General features: G+C 39.3%; 1 protein-coding gene across 1 annotated transcript; it reads left to right on the top strand.

Annotated features, from left to right (window-relative positions):
- Positions 1-3228: 3228 nt before the first annotated feature.
- LOC148439558 (hypermethylated in cancer 2 protein-like) lies at positions 3229-6347 on the top strand. Its single transcript, XM_088464592.1, has one exon. The coding sequence runs from the start codon at positions 3253-3255 to the stop codon at positions 4879-4881; it is 1629 nt and encodes a 542-aa protein (XP_088320718.1). The 5' UTR covers positions 3229-3252; the 3' UTR covers positions 4882-6347.
- Positions 6348-15541: the final 9194 nt, after the last annotated feature.

Genomic DNA, 15541 nt, shown 5'->3' with positions numbered 1-15541 from the left:
AGCGCTTTACAGAGAATATTTGTCCATTCACATCAGTCCAGTGGAGCTTACAATCTATATTCCCTACCACTTGTACACGCACACACTTACACACTAGGGAGTAAGCACAGGGAGAATATACAAACTCCACACAGTGCCGTAGCAGGAATCCAACCCACGACCTCAGTGCTGTGAGGCAGTACTGCGAACCATTACACCGTCTGTGCTGTGCAGTAATATGATACACTGCTTTCAATGCTGCAGTTATTTATGTGACCTAGAAGCTTGTTTTGTGACCTAGGTGATTTGGGAGCTGTAGATCCCCCCCCCCCCCCCCCCCAAAAAAAAAAAAAAACCTGGGCCCTATTTTATCTTTTATTTTATTTTTTCCTTAGTAGATAGTTTTAAACAGTGATTTTGTTTCAAATCATTTTTTTTTTTTTTTTTGCAGCATAAAGTCTCTCAGGGATTGTAACATGTAAACAGCTGACTTGTTGGCTTTTGTAATGAGACTGTTCAGTGAGCAGTAGTTCTCTCCCTGTAGATCCACATAGTTTGTTTCTGCTAAAGACATCGTCAGGTTATAACCACTGCTTCATTCTCTCTGCCTGCCTGTGATCTGTTTGGCTTTTCTCTCTAGCTTTCATTTCCACCTTTTTAGTCTGTTGTCTTCCCCATGTGTTCTACATTTCCAGAAACTGCTTTTGAGATTCAGTTGATCTATTTCTCTGTATACTATTTCTGTCCTATACTTTCTCCGTCTCCACTCTCCTCAGTTCTGTCTCTTGCTTGCTCCCTCTCTCTCTGGGCCCCGCAGGCAAGCCTTTGCATATGGTTTAAATTGACTGCGAACCTTGTCAGCTGAACTTTGCTTGACTCTAAGTAGTTTTTGCTGTAGCTTGGGCCGTGTTTGTGCATTTCTGACTTATGTGGCTTGCAGTATAAAAGCACAGTTTCCTCCTCCTTGTTCTTTGCATTGCTTGTGATAATGCAGAACACATTGTAGTGTGAGGCAGTGTATCCAGCCAGGATTGTGTTAGAACTATGCAGCACACACTGGAACACATTGTGGAATCATGGAAGAAAGGGGGTGGCTTTTTAGTAAATTACTTCCACAGATAAATGCACCATTGATTACGTTTTTATCTCCTGCATTTGTATGAAGGTGTTTGCAGAACATGTGTGCCCTAGGTCCATGGCAGGTCTCTAGCCGTTTGTCATCCTTAATTATCATTCACATAGGTAATGGTCTCTGCTGCTAATGATTTGCAGCAAAAGGGTTAATTTGCTGTGGCAGCAGATCTTTGACTTAAATCAAGTTGGAATCATGTAGGTCACATTCAAAGTGATAGTGGGAATGGAAACGAACAAATGTAATTCTCATTATAAATCTGGAAGGTGCTGTAAATGACAAGGAAATCGCACATTGATCAAGCAGTATATTAGACAATGTAGTAACCATTAAAATTTACCTTTTTTTGAAAACTAGTTTGAATATAAGCCTATCCAGGGTAACCTGAACACGCTGCTAGTGGGGAACAATGATCCCCACTGTTCTTTTCTCACCCTCTATGAAATTGTCTAATAAACCACCTGATCCATATGTAGTTTCATTGTCCTTCACAGCGCTTTCCAGGTTTGTGCTGCATGTACCTCTAGTCGCCTGTGTGGGCATGTTACTGAGGAGCCCGGGGATGCCACTGCAGCTGGATCACTATTGTCCTGGTGCCTGACGTTTTTGCTTTTTTGTTATGAAGATGATATATTTTTTTATAAACTGTAATTTTGTTGTTGGTGTAGTTTTTTTTTAATTTTAATACCAGGGCTGTATCTGCTGGTTGGCGTGAAATACTCTATTGCTTGAAGTTGAATTATTCACTAGTTGGTTATTCTTCTGTTTTTAATATATTTTCTTAAACAGTGTGGGCATATTTTTATGTCTTGCATGGGATTTTAGTCACCATGATAAAACTTTTTTTTTTTTTTCTGACACCTTTCGTTAAAACACACTGGGATTCTTTGGACACTACTAGAATACAGTATTACTCTTAATTTGCATAGTACAGCCACTAGCTTTAGGTATTAAATATTATCATGGACTTGCGTTAAAAATAAAAATTGCATTTCTGAGAAAGTTAAAAATGTTTGATTACCCTGTAATATATTGTTAAATCAGAAATTTATATTTCAGGCAGGGTAATATCAAACGTACTTGAGAGTGATTGGTCCATATCCAATTAGCTGCGATAATGTGAGAACTTTAACGTGTGAAGTTTTCGCAGACTTCGGGGTTTTCGGTGTGATAATTTCACGTCCTTTGCCTATGCGCACTCCCATTTTTCGCACTATCCAAAAGACTCAATGCGGCATTCGCCCCGAAAACTGTCCGTGTTGTAACTGCCGAAAAGTACAGCAGAAAATGGGGAAATCTGTCAGTAGCCTATAAAAGGGCAAACTGACATAGGGCCACTAATATACTTCTATATTGTTTTCCTAATACAAGTATTTTGAGTCAAATGGCTGCTATATGCATTTTGCTATAACAGTGGAAAGATGACAGCAAGTTGTTTTTTTTTGGCCAAAATAAATGCTGTATTTGAATTGGGGGTACATTAAAATGGGTGTAAGTATATTGTCGTGTAATTTTAGGGCAATTTTTAAAAATGTTAGAAATACACTGCTACCTGCAATGTTTACAACACGTCTCATACTTACAGCCCCCCAAAATACCTATCCACTACTAAAAAAAACATTTTCCGACACTTTTTTTTTTTTTACTTTTTCACCCAAACAATGACATGTCATTATTGGCCAAATAAAGCTGATTGAAAAATAATTTTTGCCTACTTTGTAATTAGGGGAGTGTCCAAGGGATTCTGAACCAAAGCCCAGCATTTTTAGCCAAAAATAGGGGTTTTGCACAACTTTTCACCTGCTGAGATGGTGAAAAGTTTTAGCTGCTTTTTGTCTATGGAGAATTCGCACGTGCAAAAACCGTGACAATAGGATTGCACAATACGCATTTTCTAAGAGAAGTTGGCATCTGTGAAAACTTTTCACACAAACGCGGCTTATCGCTTCTAATTGGATATGACCCATTAACTGAAATATAGTCAAGTTCAAATCTATTATTTACAAACCTATTCAATACTTTTTGCTCATTATTAATCATTCCCTTTTAATGGAATTTGATAACTTTGCAGTTGATGAGTGTAACTTTGCTAATTTATGTTTATTTTCCACAGGCAGAGCACATTGAATGAAAAGGGGGAAATGGATCTGCCAAACCATGCCAAACAACTGCTGCTTCAGCTGAATCAGCAACGAGCCAAAGGTTTCTTATGTGATGTCATCATTGTGGTGGAAAATGCCCTGTTCCGAGCTCACAAGAACATCCTTGCCGCCAGCAGCATGTACTTTAAGTCTCTTGTTCTTCATGACAATTTAATCAATCTCGATACAGATATGGTTAATCCAGCTGTTTTCCGCCAGATTTTGGACTTTATCTACACAGGTAAACTTTTGACATCCGACCAGCCAGGAGAGCAGAACTTTAGCGCTCTTCTCACTGCAGCAAGCTACCTCCAGCTCCATGACTTGGCGACTCTTTGCCGGAAGAAGTTGAAGAGAGCTGGGAAGCCATTTGTTGGAAAGCTTGGAATTCCCAGCATAGGCCGTGTTGGGAGAAGTCACAGGCTCTCCAATCCCCCTCTTGCTCACATGCGATTTTCTGGGTCCTTGGATGGCAACAAAGGCTCCAACTCAAATGAGTTGTCCAAAGCTGCAGGGCAAGAAGAAGATGTGTTTATTAGCAACCCCAAGCAGGAAAATAGCCACCCTTTAAGTCGAGGTACAGGGAGCAATAGCAGCCTCAATAACAGCATTAATGGGAGTGATCATGAGCTAGGTCTTGACCTTTCTAAGAAAAGCCCGTCCCTACCTGCACAAGAAGAGAATGTACAAGCAGACGGTCATACAGGCAGTCCAAAATCTGCCTCGGCATCTCTAGCCAATAGTGCCTCATACGAAGATTCTGCCCTCCAAAAAAGAGACAGCGAACCAATGGAAGTAGAGGAGAACCACTCTGAATCCGGGCCAAAGAAAAATCTCCGCCACAACTCCCGTAAAAAAGAGTGGGATAGGAAAGAGGGGGAAACGTCTCCAAATGAAGGAGAACCTATGCCCAATGGAGTTATTGTTGGGCCTATGTCAAAGGAGAGAAATTCTATTGGAGGCTACACTTCTGAGCAGAGTTTCCAGTGTAAGGAAGAGGTGGAAAATGGCAAAGACAACAGTGAGGAGAGTGGACATAGTGAGAATGAGAGTGAGCATCCTAGTGCCAACTATGTTTACAGACAAGATGGATTTGAGACTGTGCCATTTGGCGACAACCTGTATGTCTGTATCCCCTGTGGAAAGGGGTTTCCTAATTCTGAGCAACTGAATGCCCATGTGGAAACGCACACTGAAGAGGAGCTATATATCAAAGAGGAGGATTCCTACTGTAAGGAAGAAGCAGAGGATCTGTCCACTCCCAACACAACCTTTCCTAATGAATCTCGGCCATTCAAGTGCTCAGTGTGTGAGAGGAGCTACAAAGACCCAGCCACCCTTCGACAGCACGAGAAAACGCACTGGCTGACCCGTCCCTTCCCATGTAATATCTGTGGCAAGATGTTCACACAACGAGGAACCATGACCCGCCATATGAGGAGCCACTTGGGCCTCAAACCCTTTGCTTGTGAAGAATGTGGGATGCGCTTTACCAGGCAATATCGACTGACCGAGCACATGCGTGTCCACTCAGGGGAAAAGCCCTATGAATGTCAGCTCTGCGGGGGGAAATTTACTCAGCAGCGCAATCTGATAAGTCACCTGCGTATGCACACCTCCCCATCCTAAACCAAAGACTCTCGTGACACCCTAAGAATGTGCTTCTCTTGTGCACACAAACACACACAAACCAATTTACCTTCCTGAAGGCTTGCTGCTTTAAGGGTACCTGTTTTCCAGTTATGTTGCATCAAAGATGGTAGAAAGGGGACATAAACTCTCCCCTGAGCTTTAACGAGTAACGAACTGCAACAACATTTCAAGTTATGGTACAGTGGAAGCCTATTACGTGTCACCTCCAATGAATGAAGAGAAAATTAGATCTCCATCATTCTTCACCTCTTTGCCCTCAGGACCAACACAAAGACTTCAAGGGCCCTCTTGCTTAGAATTGGCTGTAATGTTCTGGCATGAAGCTTTTGGAAATTACTATGTTTTGTTCGAGGAGGCACCCTGGTACATACAGCCATGCTTACATTTGGGTTTGAAAGTGTGTTGGGTAGGGGGCTTTTTGGTGTAGGGTTGCTAAAAGTATGATATTAAGTACCCTGCTGCGTCCACACCTTTCTACATCCTGAACCTGTCTACATCTGTCCAGCCTTAAGAGGTGCTGGCCTCCTAGTTGTATCCATGAATGAAAACCAAGGAAACCTCACAACTCCCTCTCCTGGTTACCACTGTGGGCATCTGAATAGCATCATGCCAAGTTGCCCCTTTCTTACACCAATGTATAGATGGCTGAAGGCGCGCTGGCACTTTTCTGGGGCACTTGGTAACCCATGGCTGTGAATTCTTTGCATGTTCCTTCTTGGTATCTTACTTCCTTCTGAAGGCTCTTTTCTCCACAGACTGGAAACTAACTTTTGCCCAACAGTTGCACCCAAGTGAGCCAGTGGGAGGGAGCTCCTCTCTCATGTATTTTTTTTATTTTTTTTTTGCCTCCCTCTTTTCTTTTTATCTTTTTTTGTTTGTTGTTCCTGTCCATAATAGGTACGTGTCTCAGTACTGGGCTGTGGGAGACTTGTTTGAATTACATTTTGAATCTGTGAATTTTTGAACTGGAAGTTTAAGATTAATATTTGGGGTGGTGGGTTAGGATTCTTGCTTTCACTACTCAATTTTACATTATTGAGCTTTCTGTGTAAAGATGAGCTCAGGACCTAAAACATGGTAACTCATTCTCTTCTTCAGAGGGCTCCCAGTTCTTTGTTACAGTGCACAATGTCCTGCTTACATGACTCAAAAAGTGTTAGGAATGGTAGGAGGTTATCAATATCTTCAACCCACACACCTCCAAAAAATAGGATAAGAAAATCTACTTTGATGACAGACTGGCTCCTAGCTCTAGCCTATCTGTAAGAAAAGAGGGTTCTAACCATATTGCTGTTCATGGTGACTTGTCACCGACTCGGTACTCCTGTGCGTGCGTGTGCGTGTGTGTCTGTCAGCCTGTTTTGGCTGCGTATGTAGTAACGTAAGATGGAAGGATGTGATGAACTGGTCACTTTTGCTACCTCTTGAACTCTTGATAAGTAAGAAGCTTTTGCATAGTTTTTTTTTTTTTTTTTTTTTTTTTTTTGATGTAAGTAAATGTATAAAGTTAGAACATTTAAATTAAATGAGAAACATTAAAAACATAAGACTGTCAGGGATTTGCCACCCTCTCCTCTACGTTATGGTTACAAATTGTGATCCCAAAAAAAAATAACAACCCAAAGAAATCCATTCTGAATGAAACCAAAATAATTACCAACCCCTTTCTTCAACACAAAACCAGCGCCTATCGTTCTACTGCTGGGACTACTTATATGGATTGCAGGACATCTACTCTAGTGAGGGAGTTGCAAATGGCACATGGTCGATAATGTGTTTATTGACAAGTAGTCTGTAATATGTCAATGAATAGTTGCTATTGTTGCTATATTCCCCTCTGAATCTCTGGTTCAGTTTTCCCTTTATAACAGGGTCATGCAGAGGTATTTTGTCTTCTGCATTATTAGGGGCTACTAGTTAGAAAGCCCAGTTTTCCCAACTGTTCTTTTAATGTGCACTGCAGCTGGATCTGGTGCAGTATAGACCATCATTAGTATGAGCTTCTAGCCAAGTCACACTGTTCCTATCAGGATGGAACTTTTCCAATCCATGTGAAAAATTCTTGGAGGGAAAAAATGTAATCATTTAATTAACCAAATTAATTATTTAATTAACCAAAGTGTTACATAATCTCCCAGTATCCGTGCAAGTCATCTTTCCCAGCTGCTGTCTGAGGCAAATCAGAATCTAGGACTTCCCAAACAAACGTACCCTTAACCTCACAGTAATTGCAGAACCTACCAAGTTTACATTTGTCTCTTAAGACCAAAAATCTAGAACTACAGAAATGAATCTGATTTCAGCTGCAAACATATATCTTCTGTCCAATATTAATTTGGTGGGAGATATATATGTTTTTTTCTTTGTGTTCAGTCTTGTGGCTTAACCAAATCCAAACATCTAATGATGTAATAAGAGGATTTTAATTAAATAAAAAGAACTGCCCCCCACATCTGCCAAAAAGGTAAAATGTACTTTTACTCCTATCTTCCTTTTTGTTTTCTGATTTGCATTAGGTGATTCCTAGATCTGTAGCAGAGGCTTTGTATACAATCATGGGGTAGTTTGTCTCACCCTTTTGGCAAATGACAAACTAGTAATCAGGGATGTATCGCATGCCTATGACACTTTCATTCCACAAGATTAGTAGTTTGGCTTGCTTCCATTCAGTTGGAAGCCTTCCCGAAGCTTTCTGTATTACAGAACTTTTTAAGGCCTGAGGCAGAATAACTTTTCTATATCCAATCATTTTATTTACAGCATCTCTCTGAATATCCCTTATATCTTTTAATCCATGTTCCTAGCCACATAGTACTGTGTGAGATGAGCAACCAGCAAATGATCTTATATACAGGTCTGGTGCAGTCTTTGAGATGTTCGTAGTTTATTGGACACACACAGAAGATGCGGGCGAAGCCTGTAGGCAATGCTGGCCTGTTCTGCATAACAGAATGACTGCATGTGCCATATACATAATATGTATTGTGTGCGGGGGCAGCTGTGAAATTTGTTGAAAGAGCAATAACTAATGAGCAGAATAAAAAGGAAGCCCATTGACCTGTAGTAGAACAATCATTGGCCATTGATGATGGGACTGAACTTTTTAAAGTGTTTGTTTTCTATAGACCATGACGCACACATTCTAGTATAGAGTTATGGGGAGATATGGCGCTGTAGAAGACTTAATGCATTTACTGCCTTATTGAAAAAGAGCATATGATGGTCCTTGTTTTTTCTTTTATAATGAATGTAGTTTTTTTGGGGGGGCGGGTCACAATTTACTGAAATTATATTAGTGTTTGTTTCCCCGGAAAGGGGTCATTACCTAATTATGGGTTTAAATGGATTTTAAGTCCATATCCTCCAAGTAACCTCTGACGAACAAGAAAAAAAAAAAAATCCTTCCTTAATACCCATAATTGATCTCCCTCCTGTAACTTCCTGCAATGACCTCATGATTTAACAACTAACAGTTAGCTCCTAGGACAGCTGCACAAGTCTTTCAGCTTTTTGGAAACAGTAGTGTTAAATATAGAACTGTACTAGCAATGTTTGGGTGATTGTTTATACTTTTTATGGTCTATCCATACCAAAAATTGGTACTGCAATTATTGCTTGCAGTAAATTCATAATGATCAATTTGCTCATTTCAACCCCTTAAAGCAAAGCAAACGACATTTCAGACTGCACCTTCATTTGTGTATCTGAAAGATCTTGCTCAGAATATTTATCTTTATACAAGCAATTTTCTTTATGTATATTTTTTTTTTCTCAGCACTTATCGACACAAAGTCTGTGTATAGTTGAGCATTGTACAAATTATTATTTTTATTTTTTTTTTAAGCTAGCTGTGTAAGTTTGTGTTCTAAAGAATGAGTTTAAAAGGAAAATGCATTTCCAAACTGTGACAACATTAATAACAATATTTCTGAAACTTCAGGGATTGGCTACCTCCGGGCACCAAACTATCAGCCACATTTCTATGACATAGTATTGTATCAAACATTTTTCTGTATTTTATGATAAAAGCAAAACACTAGTTTCATATTAAAGCAAATTTTAAGAGTTTTGGGACCTGGGTGGAGGGGTGGGAGGTAGAGGGAGTTATATTCTGCATATTAAAATTGTGCTGTAAATGGTAAAATAAAAAAATGCAGCAATTTCACAATGTAAATGTCAGGCATGGGAAAATGCTTGTTTAATTCCTGAATTATTACTATTTTTTTTGTTTTTGTCGGAGTAACAGGAAACCATTTTTAAGATGTGTAAACCATAAAACAAGGATGTATTATAATACCGGTAAAAGAAAACACAAAAAAATAGCTTGTACCCAAATCCATAAACTATTTTTTAAACCAAAGCACATTTTGAAGAAACCAACTGGGCTCAGAAAAAAAAAAAAACCACAAAAGAAAAAACAAAAAGCAAACAAGAAATGGACTATTTATATTTATCTCATTGTTTACATAAATCTTTACAGTTTCAGACCTCAGCAATAGACCAGTCAAAATTAATTCCACATTCTCCATGGGTTTTAAGTGGCCTAATTGCTTTAATGTTTGAGAATCCTGGTTTATAAGTATTACATGACTGTCTTATTTGTAGACTAATAAAACTTCTATGGGTTTAATTTTCTTAATAGCGTGAAAAATGTTACCATTACCGTGCCGGTGGTGGGATTTACATTCCCTTTTAGGGTGCGGGATACCCTGATTATGGGCTGTGTAAATGAATGTTGGAATGACCAATGTACAGACTGCCAAATTCTTACTGTCTGAAAAAGGCGAATTTGGAACGCCCAAAAGAGTGCAGTGTATTGAATAATGCTTGGATAAACATATCATGATTTTCTTTATTTAATCGGCAGTGTTAAAGCATTTTGCTATTCATGGTACCGACTTGTGATGTTTAAAGTCTTAGCGAAACAGCATGCCTTGTGTCTGTTCTTTTTGTTATGAACAAGTTGCCCACCTAGCGGCATATTGGCTTGCCTTGGTTGCCACTAAAATTGAATACTGAATTTTTAAGACTCCAGTTTATTGGATTAAAACCCAGGAAATTGGTATTTGTTAAAAAACAATAAAAAAAGAAATCAAATCAAACTAAAATGACTTCATTGGTCTATAGTGGCTAAAATCAGATGGTGTTTTGTTTTTTTTTGGCCTATGGGTAATACACTATTAATTTTGTCTGGTCTTCAATAACTAATCAAAAATGGTGCAGACTTTTGCAGTGTTCGTTTTGTTTCACTATGTATGTGCATTTCTGAATGTATTTATTTCACATCCCCTACTGGCAGCAGCAAAGAGGCAGGGTGGTTCCCCATCCATTCCGTCTTGCTAATAATGTTCTCTTCAGTTCAGTAGAAGCCCTTCTGGAAGGGCTAAGGAGAGGCTGCCATGTAGGGTTAAGATCCTTTTTACTGCCATAGGCCTGCAAACACTGTAAGGTGCCTGTGGCAGGGTAATAGTTTAAAGACTAAAGGATTTCAGAAAAAGAAAATAAAAAGCAAACAAACCTAAATATCCTCAGAGACTCAACAAATAGCCATAAATCACCAAGCAGGACTTTCTGTAGCTCTTCTGTTTCATACTGGATATCTTCTGTAATTCTTTATTCTTATTGTTACAATGTCACTTGCTTCATTTGGTATAAATATATATATATGTGTATATTTTTTTTTTTTCTTTTAAGACCTTTTCTCTCCTTCCCTGTTCTATTTTGACAATGTACTAATTCCTTCAGTCCTTCAGGTACAAGAGGTGGGATGAGACCAAGAAGGGACTTATCACAAAATCCAAATACAAAGCTATTGGACAACATTCTTTATCTTCCAACTATAATAGTCTGATGGATTGGACTAGTATTGTTGCTTGGTTGAGCGCGGATCACATTTTTGGCTGTTCATGTAGATGTTTATAATGACAGTGGCTTGTTTATGTGTTGCTTTAGGTTGTTGTTGTTTTACTGATACAGAAGATGTAAATATTATGCCAAATATACAGATTAGCAAAACAATAGACTATTTTTGTAAAATATGTCTCATTGGCTTTTCTCATTAGTATCGACATGCAGCCTGTAAGACAGTGGTTATTTCAGAGTGACACCTTTTTATTGTAATGGGTCAGAAAATACTTATGCCATGGTTTGGTTGCATCTCAGTTTTTGCCTTCAGGCTTGTTTTATGGAGATCTGTTTCTGTTAATACCAGCTGACATTGCCCAGCCCAGTTACTTCCTAGTCTGTAAATTTGCCAAATTACTGGCATCGCCCTCCGCTTTCTGTTTGATATGAATTTACTGCCGATTTATAGCAGATGCAGCTTTGTTACTCTGCCCCAACATTTTAGTTGATTAGTTTAGAACATTCATTTAAAGTAGGTAATAGTTGTGAAAGGACCTCAAAACTCATAGTACATGTTGATCTGATATGAGAGGTCATTTAACATTTACGAATGTATGTGAATTCTCATTATAGTGACAGCTTGAGATGTTTCCCATTCTATCTTCATTTGCTGTGTTACTGAGTGCAAGTTACCTGTTATATCTTGAAACACCATGGTCTGTCCATCAGATGGCTTAAAGGCACCATGGTTTGCATAGGAAAAAAATCCTTCCCCCTACACTAGCAAGTTTAACTTTCTTCATTTCTTATCACCACCTGATCTATTTATTTATGTACAGTACAGCAGTTGTGAATGTTGGCTGTAGCTTTCCTGTCCTTAGGAGAATTACTGGTCCTTTAAATTTGTAACTCTAAACAGACTGCATTTGATTAGGGGAAAGGTATCAACACGGTCTGGGCACTAGTGTGTTGTGTATGTGATTCCTGGAAAGAAAAGCTGGTTCCACCTGTCTGACTTCTAGGAATTTTGCCAGGGAGGCACCCTTTATTGTGTAAGAGCTTACCTTGTTTATACATCGTGAATCACTCGTTTCAGATTTAAAAAAAAAAAAATAAGCTAATTGTTATGAGTAATTAAATATCTAATTGCTCTTAAATAAAATGATCACACATTTGTGTCTCAGGGTTGGGCATATGGTGCTTGTTTAACAGGTTAAATTCTAAAGCCACTCCTCGCTGTGTGTTTTTTCTAATGCAGTACAGAGTCTGAGTCTCTGGTCGGTCTGTCTGTCTGTAGCACGCCTATAAAATGTGCTTCTGATTTCTGGCCCTTTCCAGCCCTAGAGGAGGTGTTATCCTTAAGTGGTGGGGAATCTCTGTCCTGTACAGAACCGGAAAAAGTGTTGCAAATCTGGCCTCTGCCCTTCTTGTCCCTCAGTTCTACCTCTTGCCGCCTGGGGCTGTAATGTTCTCCTCATGGACTTTCTATTCAGGTCAGAGCACTCTGCCGAGGAGCTCGTACACTAGTGTCATATAGAAAAAACAGAAGATACAGAAGATTCTGGTGATCTGAACATTCGAGAAACTTTCAGTCTTAATGTACAGTGATGAAAAACTGTTATTTTATGATCTTTTCATTAAAAGCTTGATTGAAAACCGAAGTTAATTTATATTTGAATCTGGCATTGTTAATGCTTCTATATTTACTTTGGGATTATGTAATGAAGAATCCACATGTAATGAAGAATCCACATCTGAAGGAAAGCAAAGGTGTATTTTAATGGTGCATACATACGGTATAACCTGCACAAACAATGATATCGCTGATCGATTTCCCTTCAACTTTCTGTAGTGCAGGGCAAACTATTTTGGGTGTACACACCGGCATGCAATCGGGAAACCGGCTGACATGATCCCGACGGCCGGCTTCCCGACTGCTTTATCCCGGCGTGGGTTAAATGACAGGCGTCTATATCTAGACGCCTGTCATTTTCCCGACGCTGGGAGACAGACGCCTGGCTGCCGCTGCCGGGATCTGTTCAGCTGTTGGGCTGCCACTGCCAGAAATCGAACCATGTGGCCGGCGGTATTTCATGCTGATTCCGTACACACCATCTATGATAGATATTTCAGTGAAGTCATCGCTTAACATACAAATCGTGTTGAAATCGTCCAAGTTGGCCTGCATGTACAGTCAGCCATGGGTATCGTTGTTGTCCGTGCGGGAAGGTGCATTGTTAGTCGTTCGTTTGCTGCATAAAAGTTAACCCTTTATTGTTCATTAAAATTGTACCGTGTGTACACACCATAACATGTACTTTTATGTCTGTCTTAAGGGGTTGGATCCCAGTTTCAGTTACAGACATTTTCTAGACCGTGAATGTTGGGGACTAGTAATTAATTCCGTTTCAAATTATAATAACTTATGAGTTTGATTTAATTTTATTTTTTTTTTTAAGGTTAACTACATCGTATGGTAACCCTACAAGAGGGGGATATATTAGCACCCTACCAAACTAGTATCTTTCTATCTCTGTGCAATTTCAAAGTACTACTTTGGTTTAGAGAGAAAATTCAAGCTTAGTCATTACTCATTTGGGATATATGTTTACGACACTCACAATTATGTGACCTGACTCCCCTTTACAGCCTATTGCTAAGCAAAATAAGGTGAATGCAAGTAAAGTAAATGGGGAATTTAATTCTCTGTGATGTGCATATCCCAGAGAATTACAGTAGCCCAACATCACTCCTCTTCCTGCACAGCCCTATGGGGTGCGAGGGAAAATTGGCAGTGTTGGTGAGGTGGCGTCTTTCTACTGATCCCTATGCACTCTGATACATATCAGATAATTTATACCTCCCCTAATAAGTTAAGAGATCTTTGTCGAAAAGGACTCCATATAGGGGGGAGATGCATCAAAGCTTGTGGATTGAGAGCTAAAGTACCAACCAATCAGCTCCTAATTGTCATTTTTAAACAGCCTGTAAAGTCACAGGAGCCGATTGGTTGGTACTTTTATTCTCCATCTATTCGATCTCTTTCAGATATATCAGCCATCTGCTGTGCTGCACAGTAGATCGGATAAGTCTGAACGATGTAGTTCACAGTCCTATCAGCTGTACACACCTGGCAATGCACTATAGATATATCGCCCATTCATATGTAATATCTATCTGTGTGTACCCAGCTTAAATGAGACCTGAGAATGAAAACAAAAAGCAAGGATTTGTTTAGTGACTGACTTCAATGGGGATTAGTTTTACCTTTATAGAAATCTAATGATCTGTCCAGTGTATGTATAGATAGACAAATATTGGATCTATTATTTTATATGATTCACCATATTACATAGGAAAATCTTAGTTAAAATCTACTAAATTACATGTAAATTACCCCTTTCATAACTTGTTTTGTAGTGCTCATTTATAGTAACTGTACAAGAAGGTACTTGATGATTATATCTGTATGTACAACGTTAGGACAAAGCAGCAGTAGTCTACTTCCATTCAGAATTTAAAATTTACTAGGTGATGGTTTTACAGAACATTTATTTTTTTTTTCCCTTCTGATGTCAGTGTATGAAATAATTGACTGTGTTCTTACTTCAAATGCTGTGACATTACACTATTCCTTTTCTGATGCAGTTTAGTATTGGCTCCTCAAATAGAGAACCTAAACTGCACTGTACAAACAAGTGACTAAGTAAAACCACAAAACAAATGCTCAGCCTAACTATCATTTCTCCAGTTGTCATCCTTTGTACATTTTTTAGGGCAGGATGAGGGAAAACCTGCCTGGGGTTTGGTATGTTTAGTCTAATTTGAAACAACCTATTCTCCAAGGAGGAGATGTTAGATCACTTTAATAGGGCAATTCAATCATCCATGCTGTAGGGCAGTGTTGGCTAACCATGACACGCCAGCTGTTGTGGAACTATATATCCCAGCATGCCCTGCCACAGTTTTAGCATGCCCTAATAGCAAAACTGTAGCAGTGCATGCTGGGTTATGTAGTTCCATAACAGCTGGAGTGTCAAGGTTAGCCAACACTGCTGTAGGGTCATGTCATGTGCATCATGGATAATTATGGGACCCCCTTGGTGGGTGCAAGCTAAAATTAGCAATGTTACAGATAAAATGTGCGGCTGTTTGGAGCATTCCATCAGCACATTGCCAGTGTCAATAGTCATGGAATTGGTCCCTATGTGACAATAACAAATCTTGAAGGGTATATTGGCACACTTTGGGGGCATTTCAGTTAAACAAAATGTGTGGCAGTGTACATCATGGATAATTATGGGAGCACACTATAGCTGATAATAGATTTGTGCCCATTGTGATGACCTGAAGCTGGCAGGTAATGGGCAGAGGTGACGTGGGAAGCTGCTCCTCTACACGGATGACAACCATAGTGACAAATATCCCTTCTAATGCCCAAGTAATCAAGGGAGACTGCAAGAGGAAGAGCAACTGTCCTACTCCTTTCCAAGGTTATGTGCACAGCATATAGCAGTTCACTGTGTAGGGCCCAATATATTTGTATGTAATGTTACTAATGTATTTGGTCAGCAGTTCTGTCACAAAGGCAAACATGGAGGAAGGTGACACTATAGAAGTAAATCTGTAAGGTTTAATTTATTTTAAATTGTGGAAAGCAATGTAAAGCAAAATTTAACTCCCCTCCTGGGCGGTAGTTCTAAGTGCTGTCATTAGACTACATAAAGTAGGTGATGTTTTGAATCACATTTGCCCTAAACCAATCTTTTAACATCTTACTGCACTTCTCATC

Source organism: Taudactylus pleione, unplaced genomic scaffold (assembly GCF_031769625.1).
Source record: "Taudactylus pleione unplaced genomic scaffold, aTauple2 ptg001707l, whole genome shotgun sequence".
NCBI lineage: Eukaryota > Metazoa > Chordata > Amphibia > Anura > Myobatrachidae > Taudactylus > Taudactylus pleione.
This window is presented reverse-complemented; position numbering and strand designations above follow the sequence as displayed.

Excerpts from the sequence above, each read along its gene's own strand:
- LOC148439558 (XM_088464592.1), top strand. The coding sequence starts at position 3,253 with ATGGATCTGCCAAACCATGCCAAACAACTGCTGCTTCAGCTGAATCAG.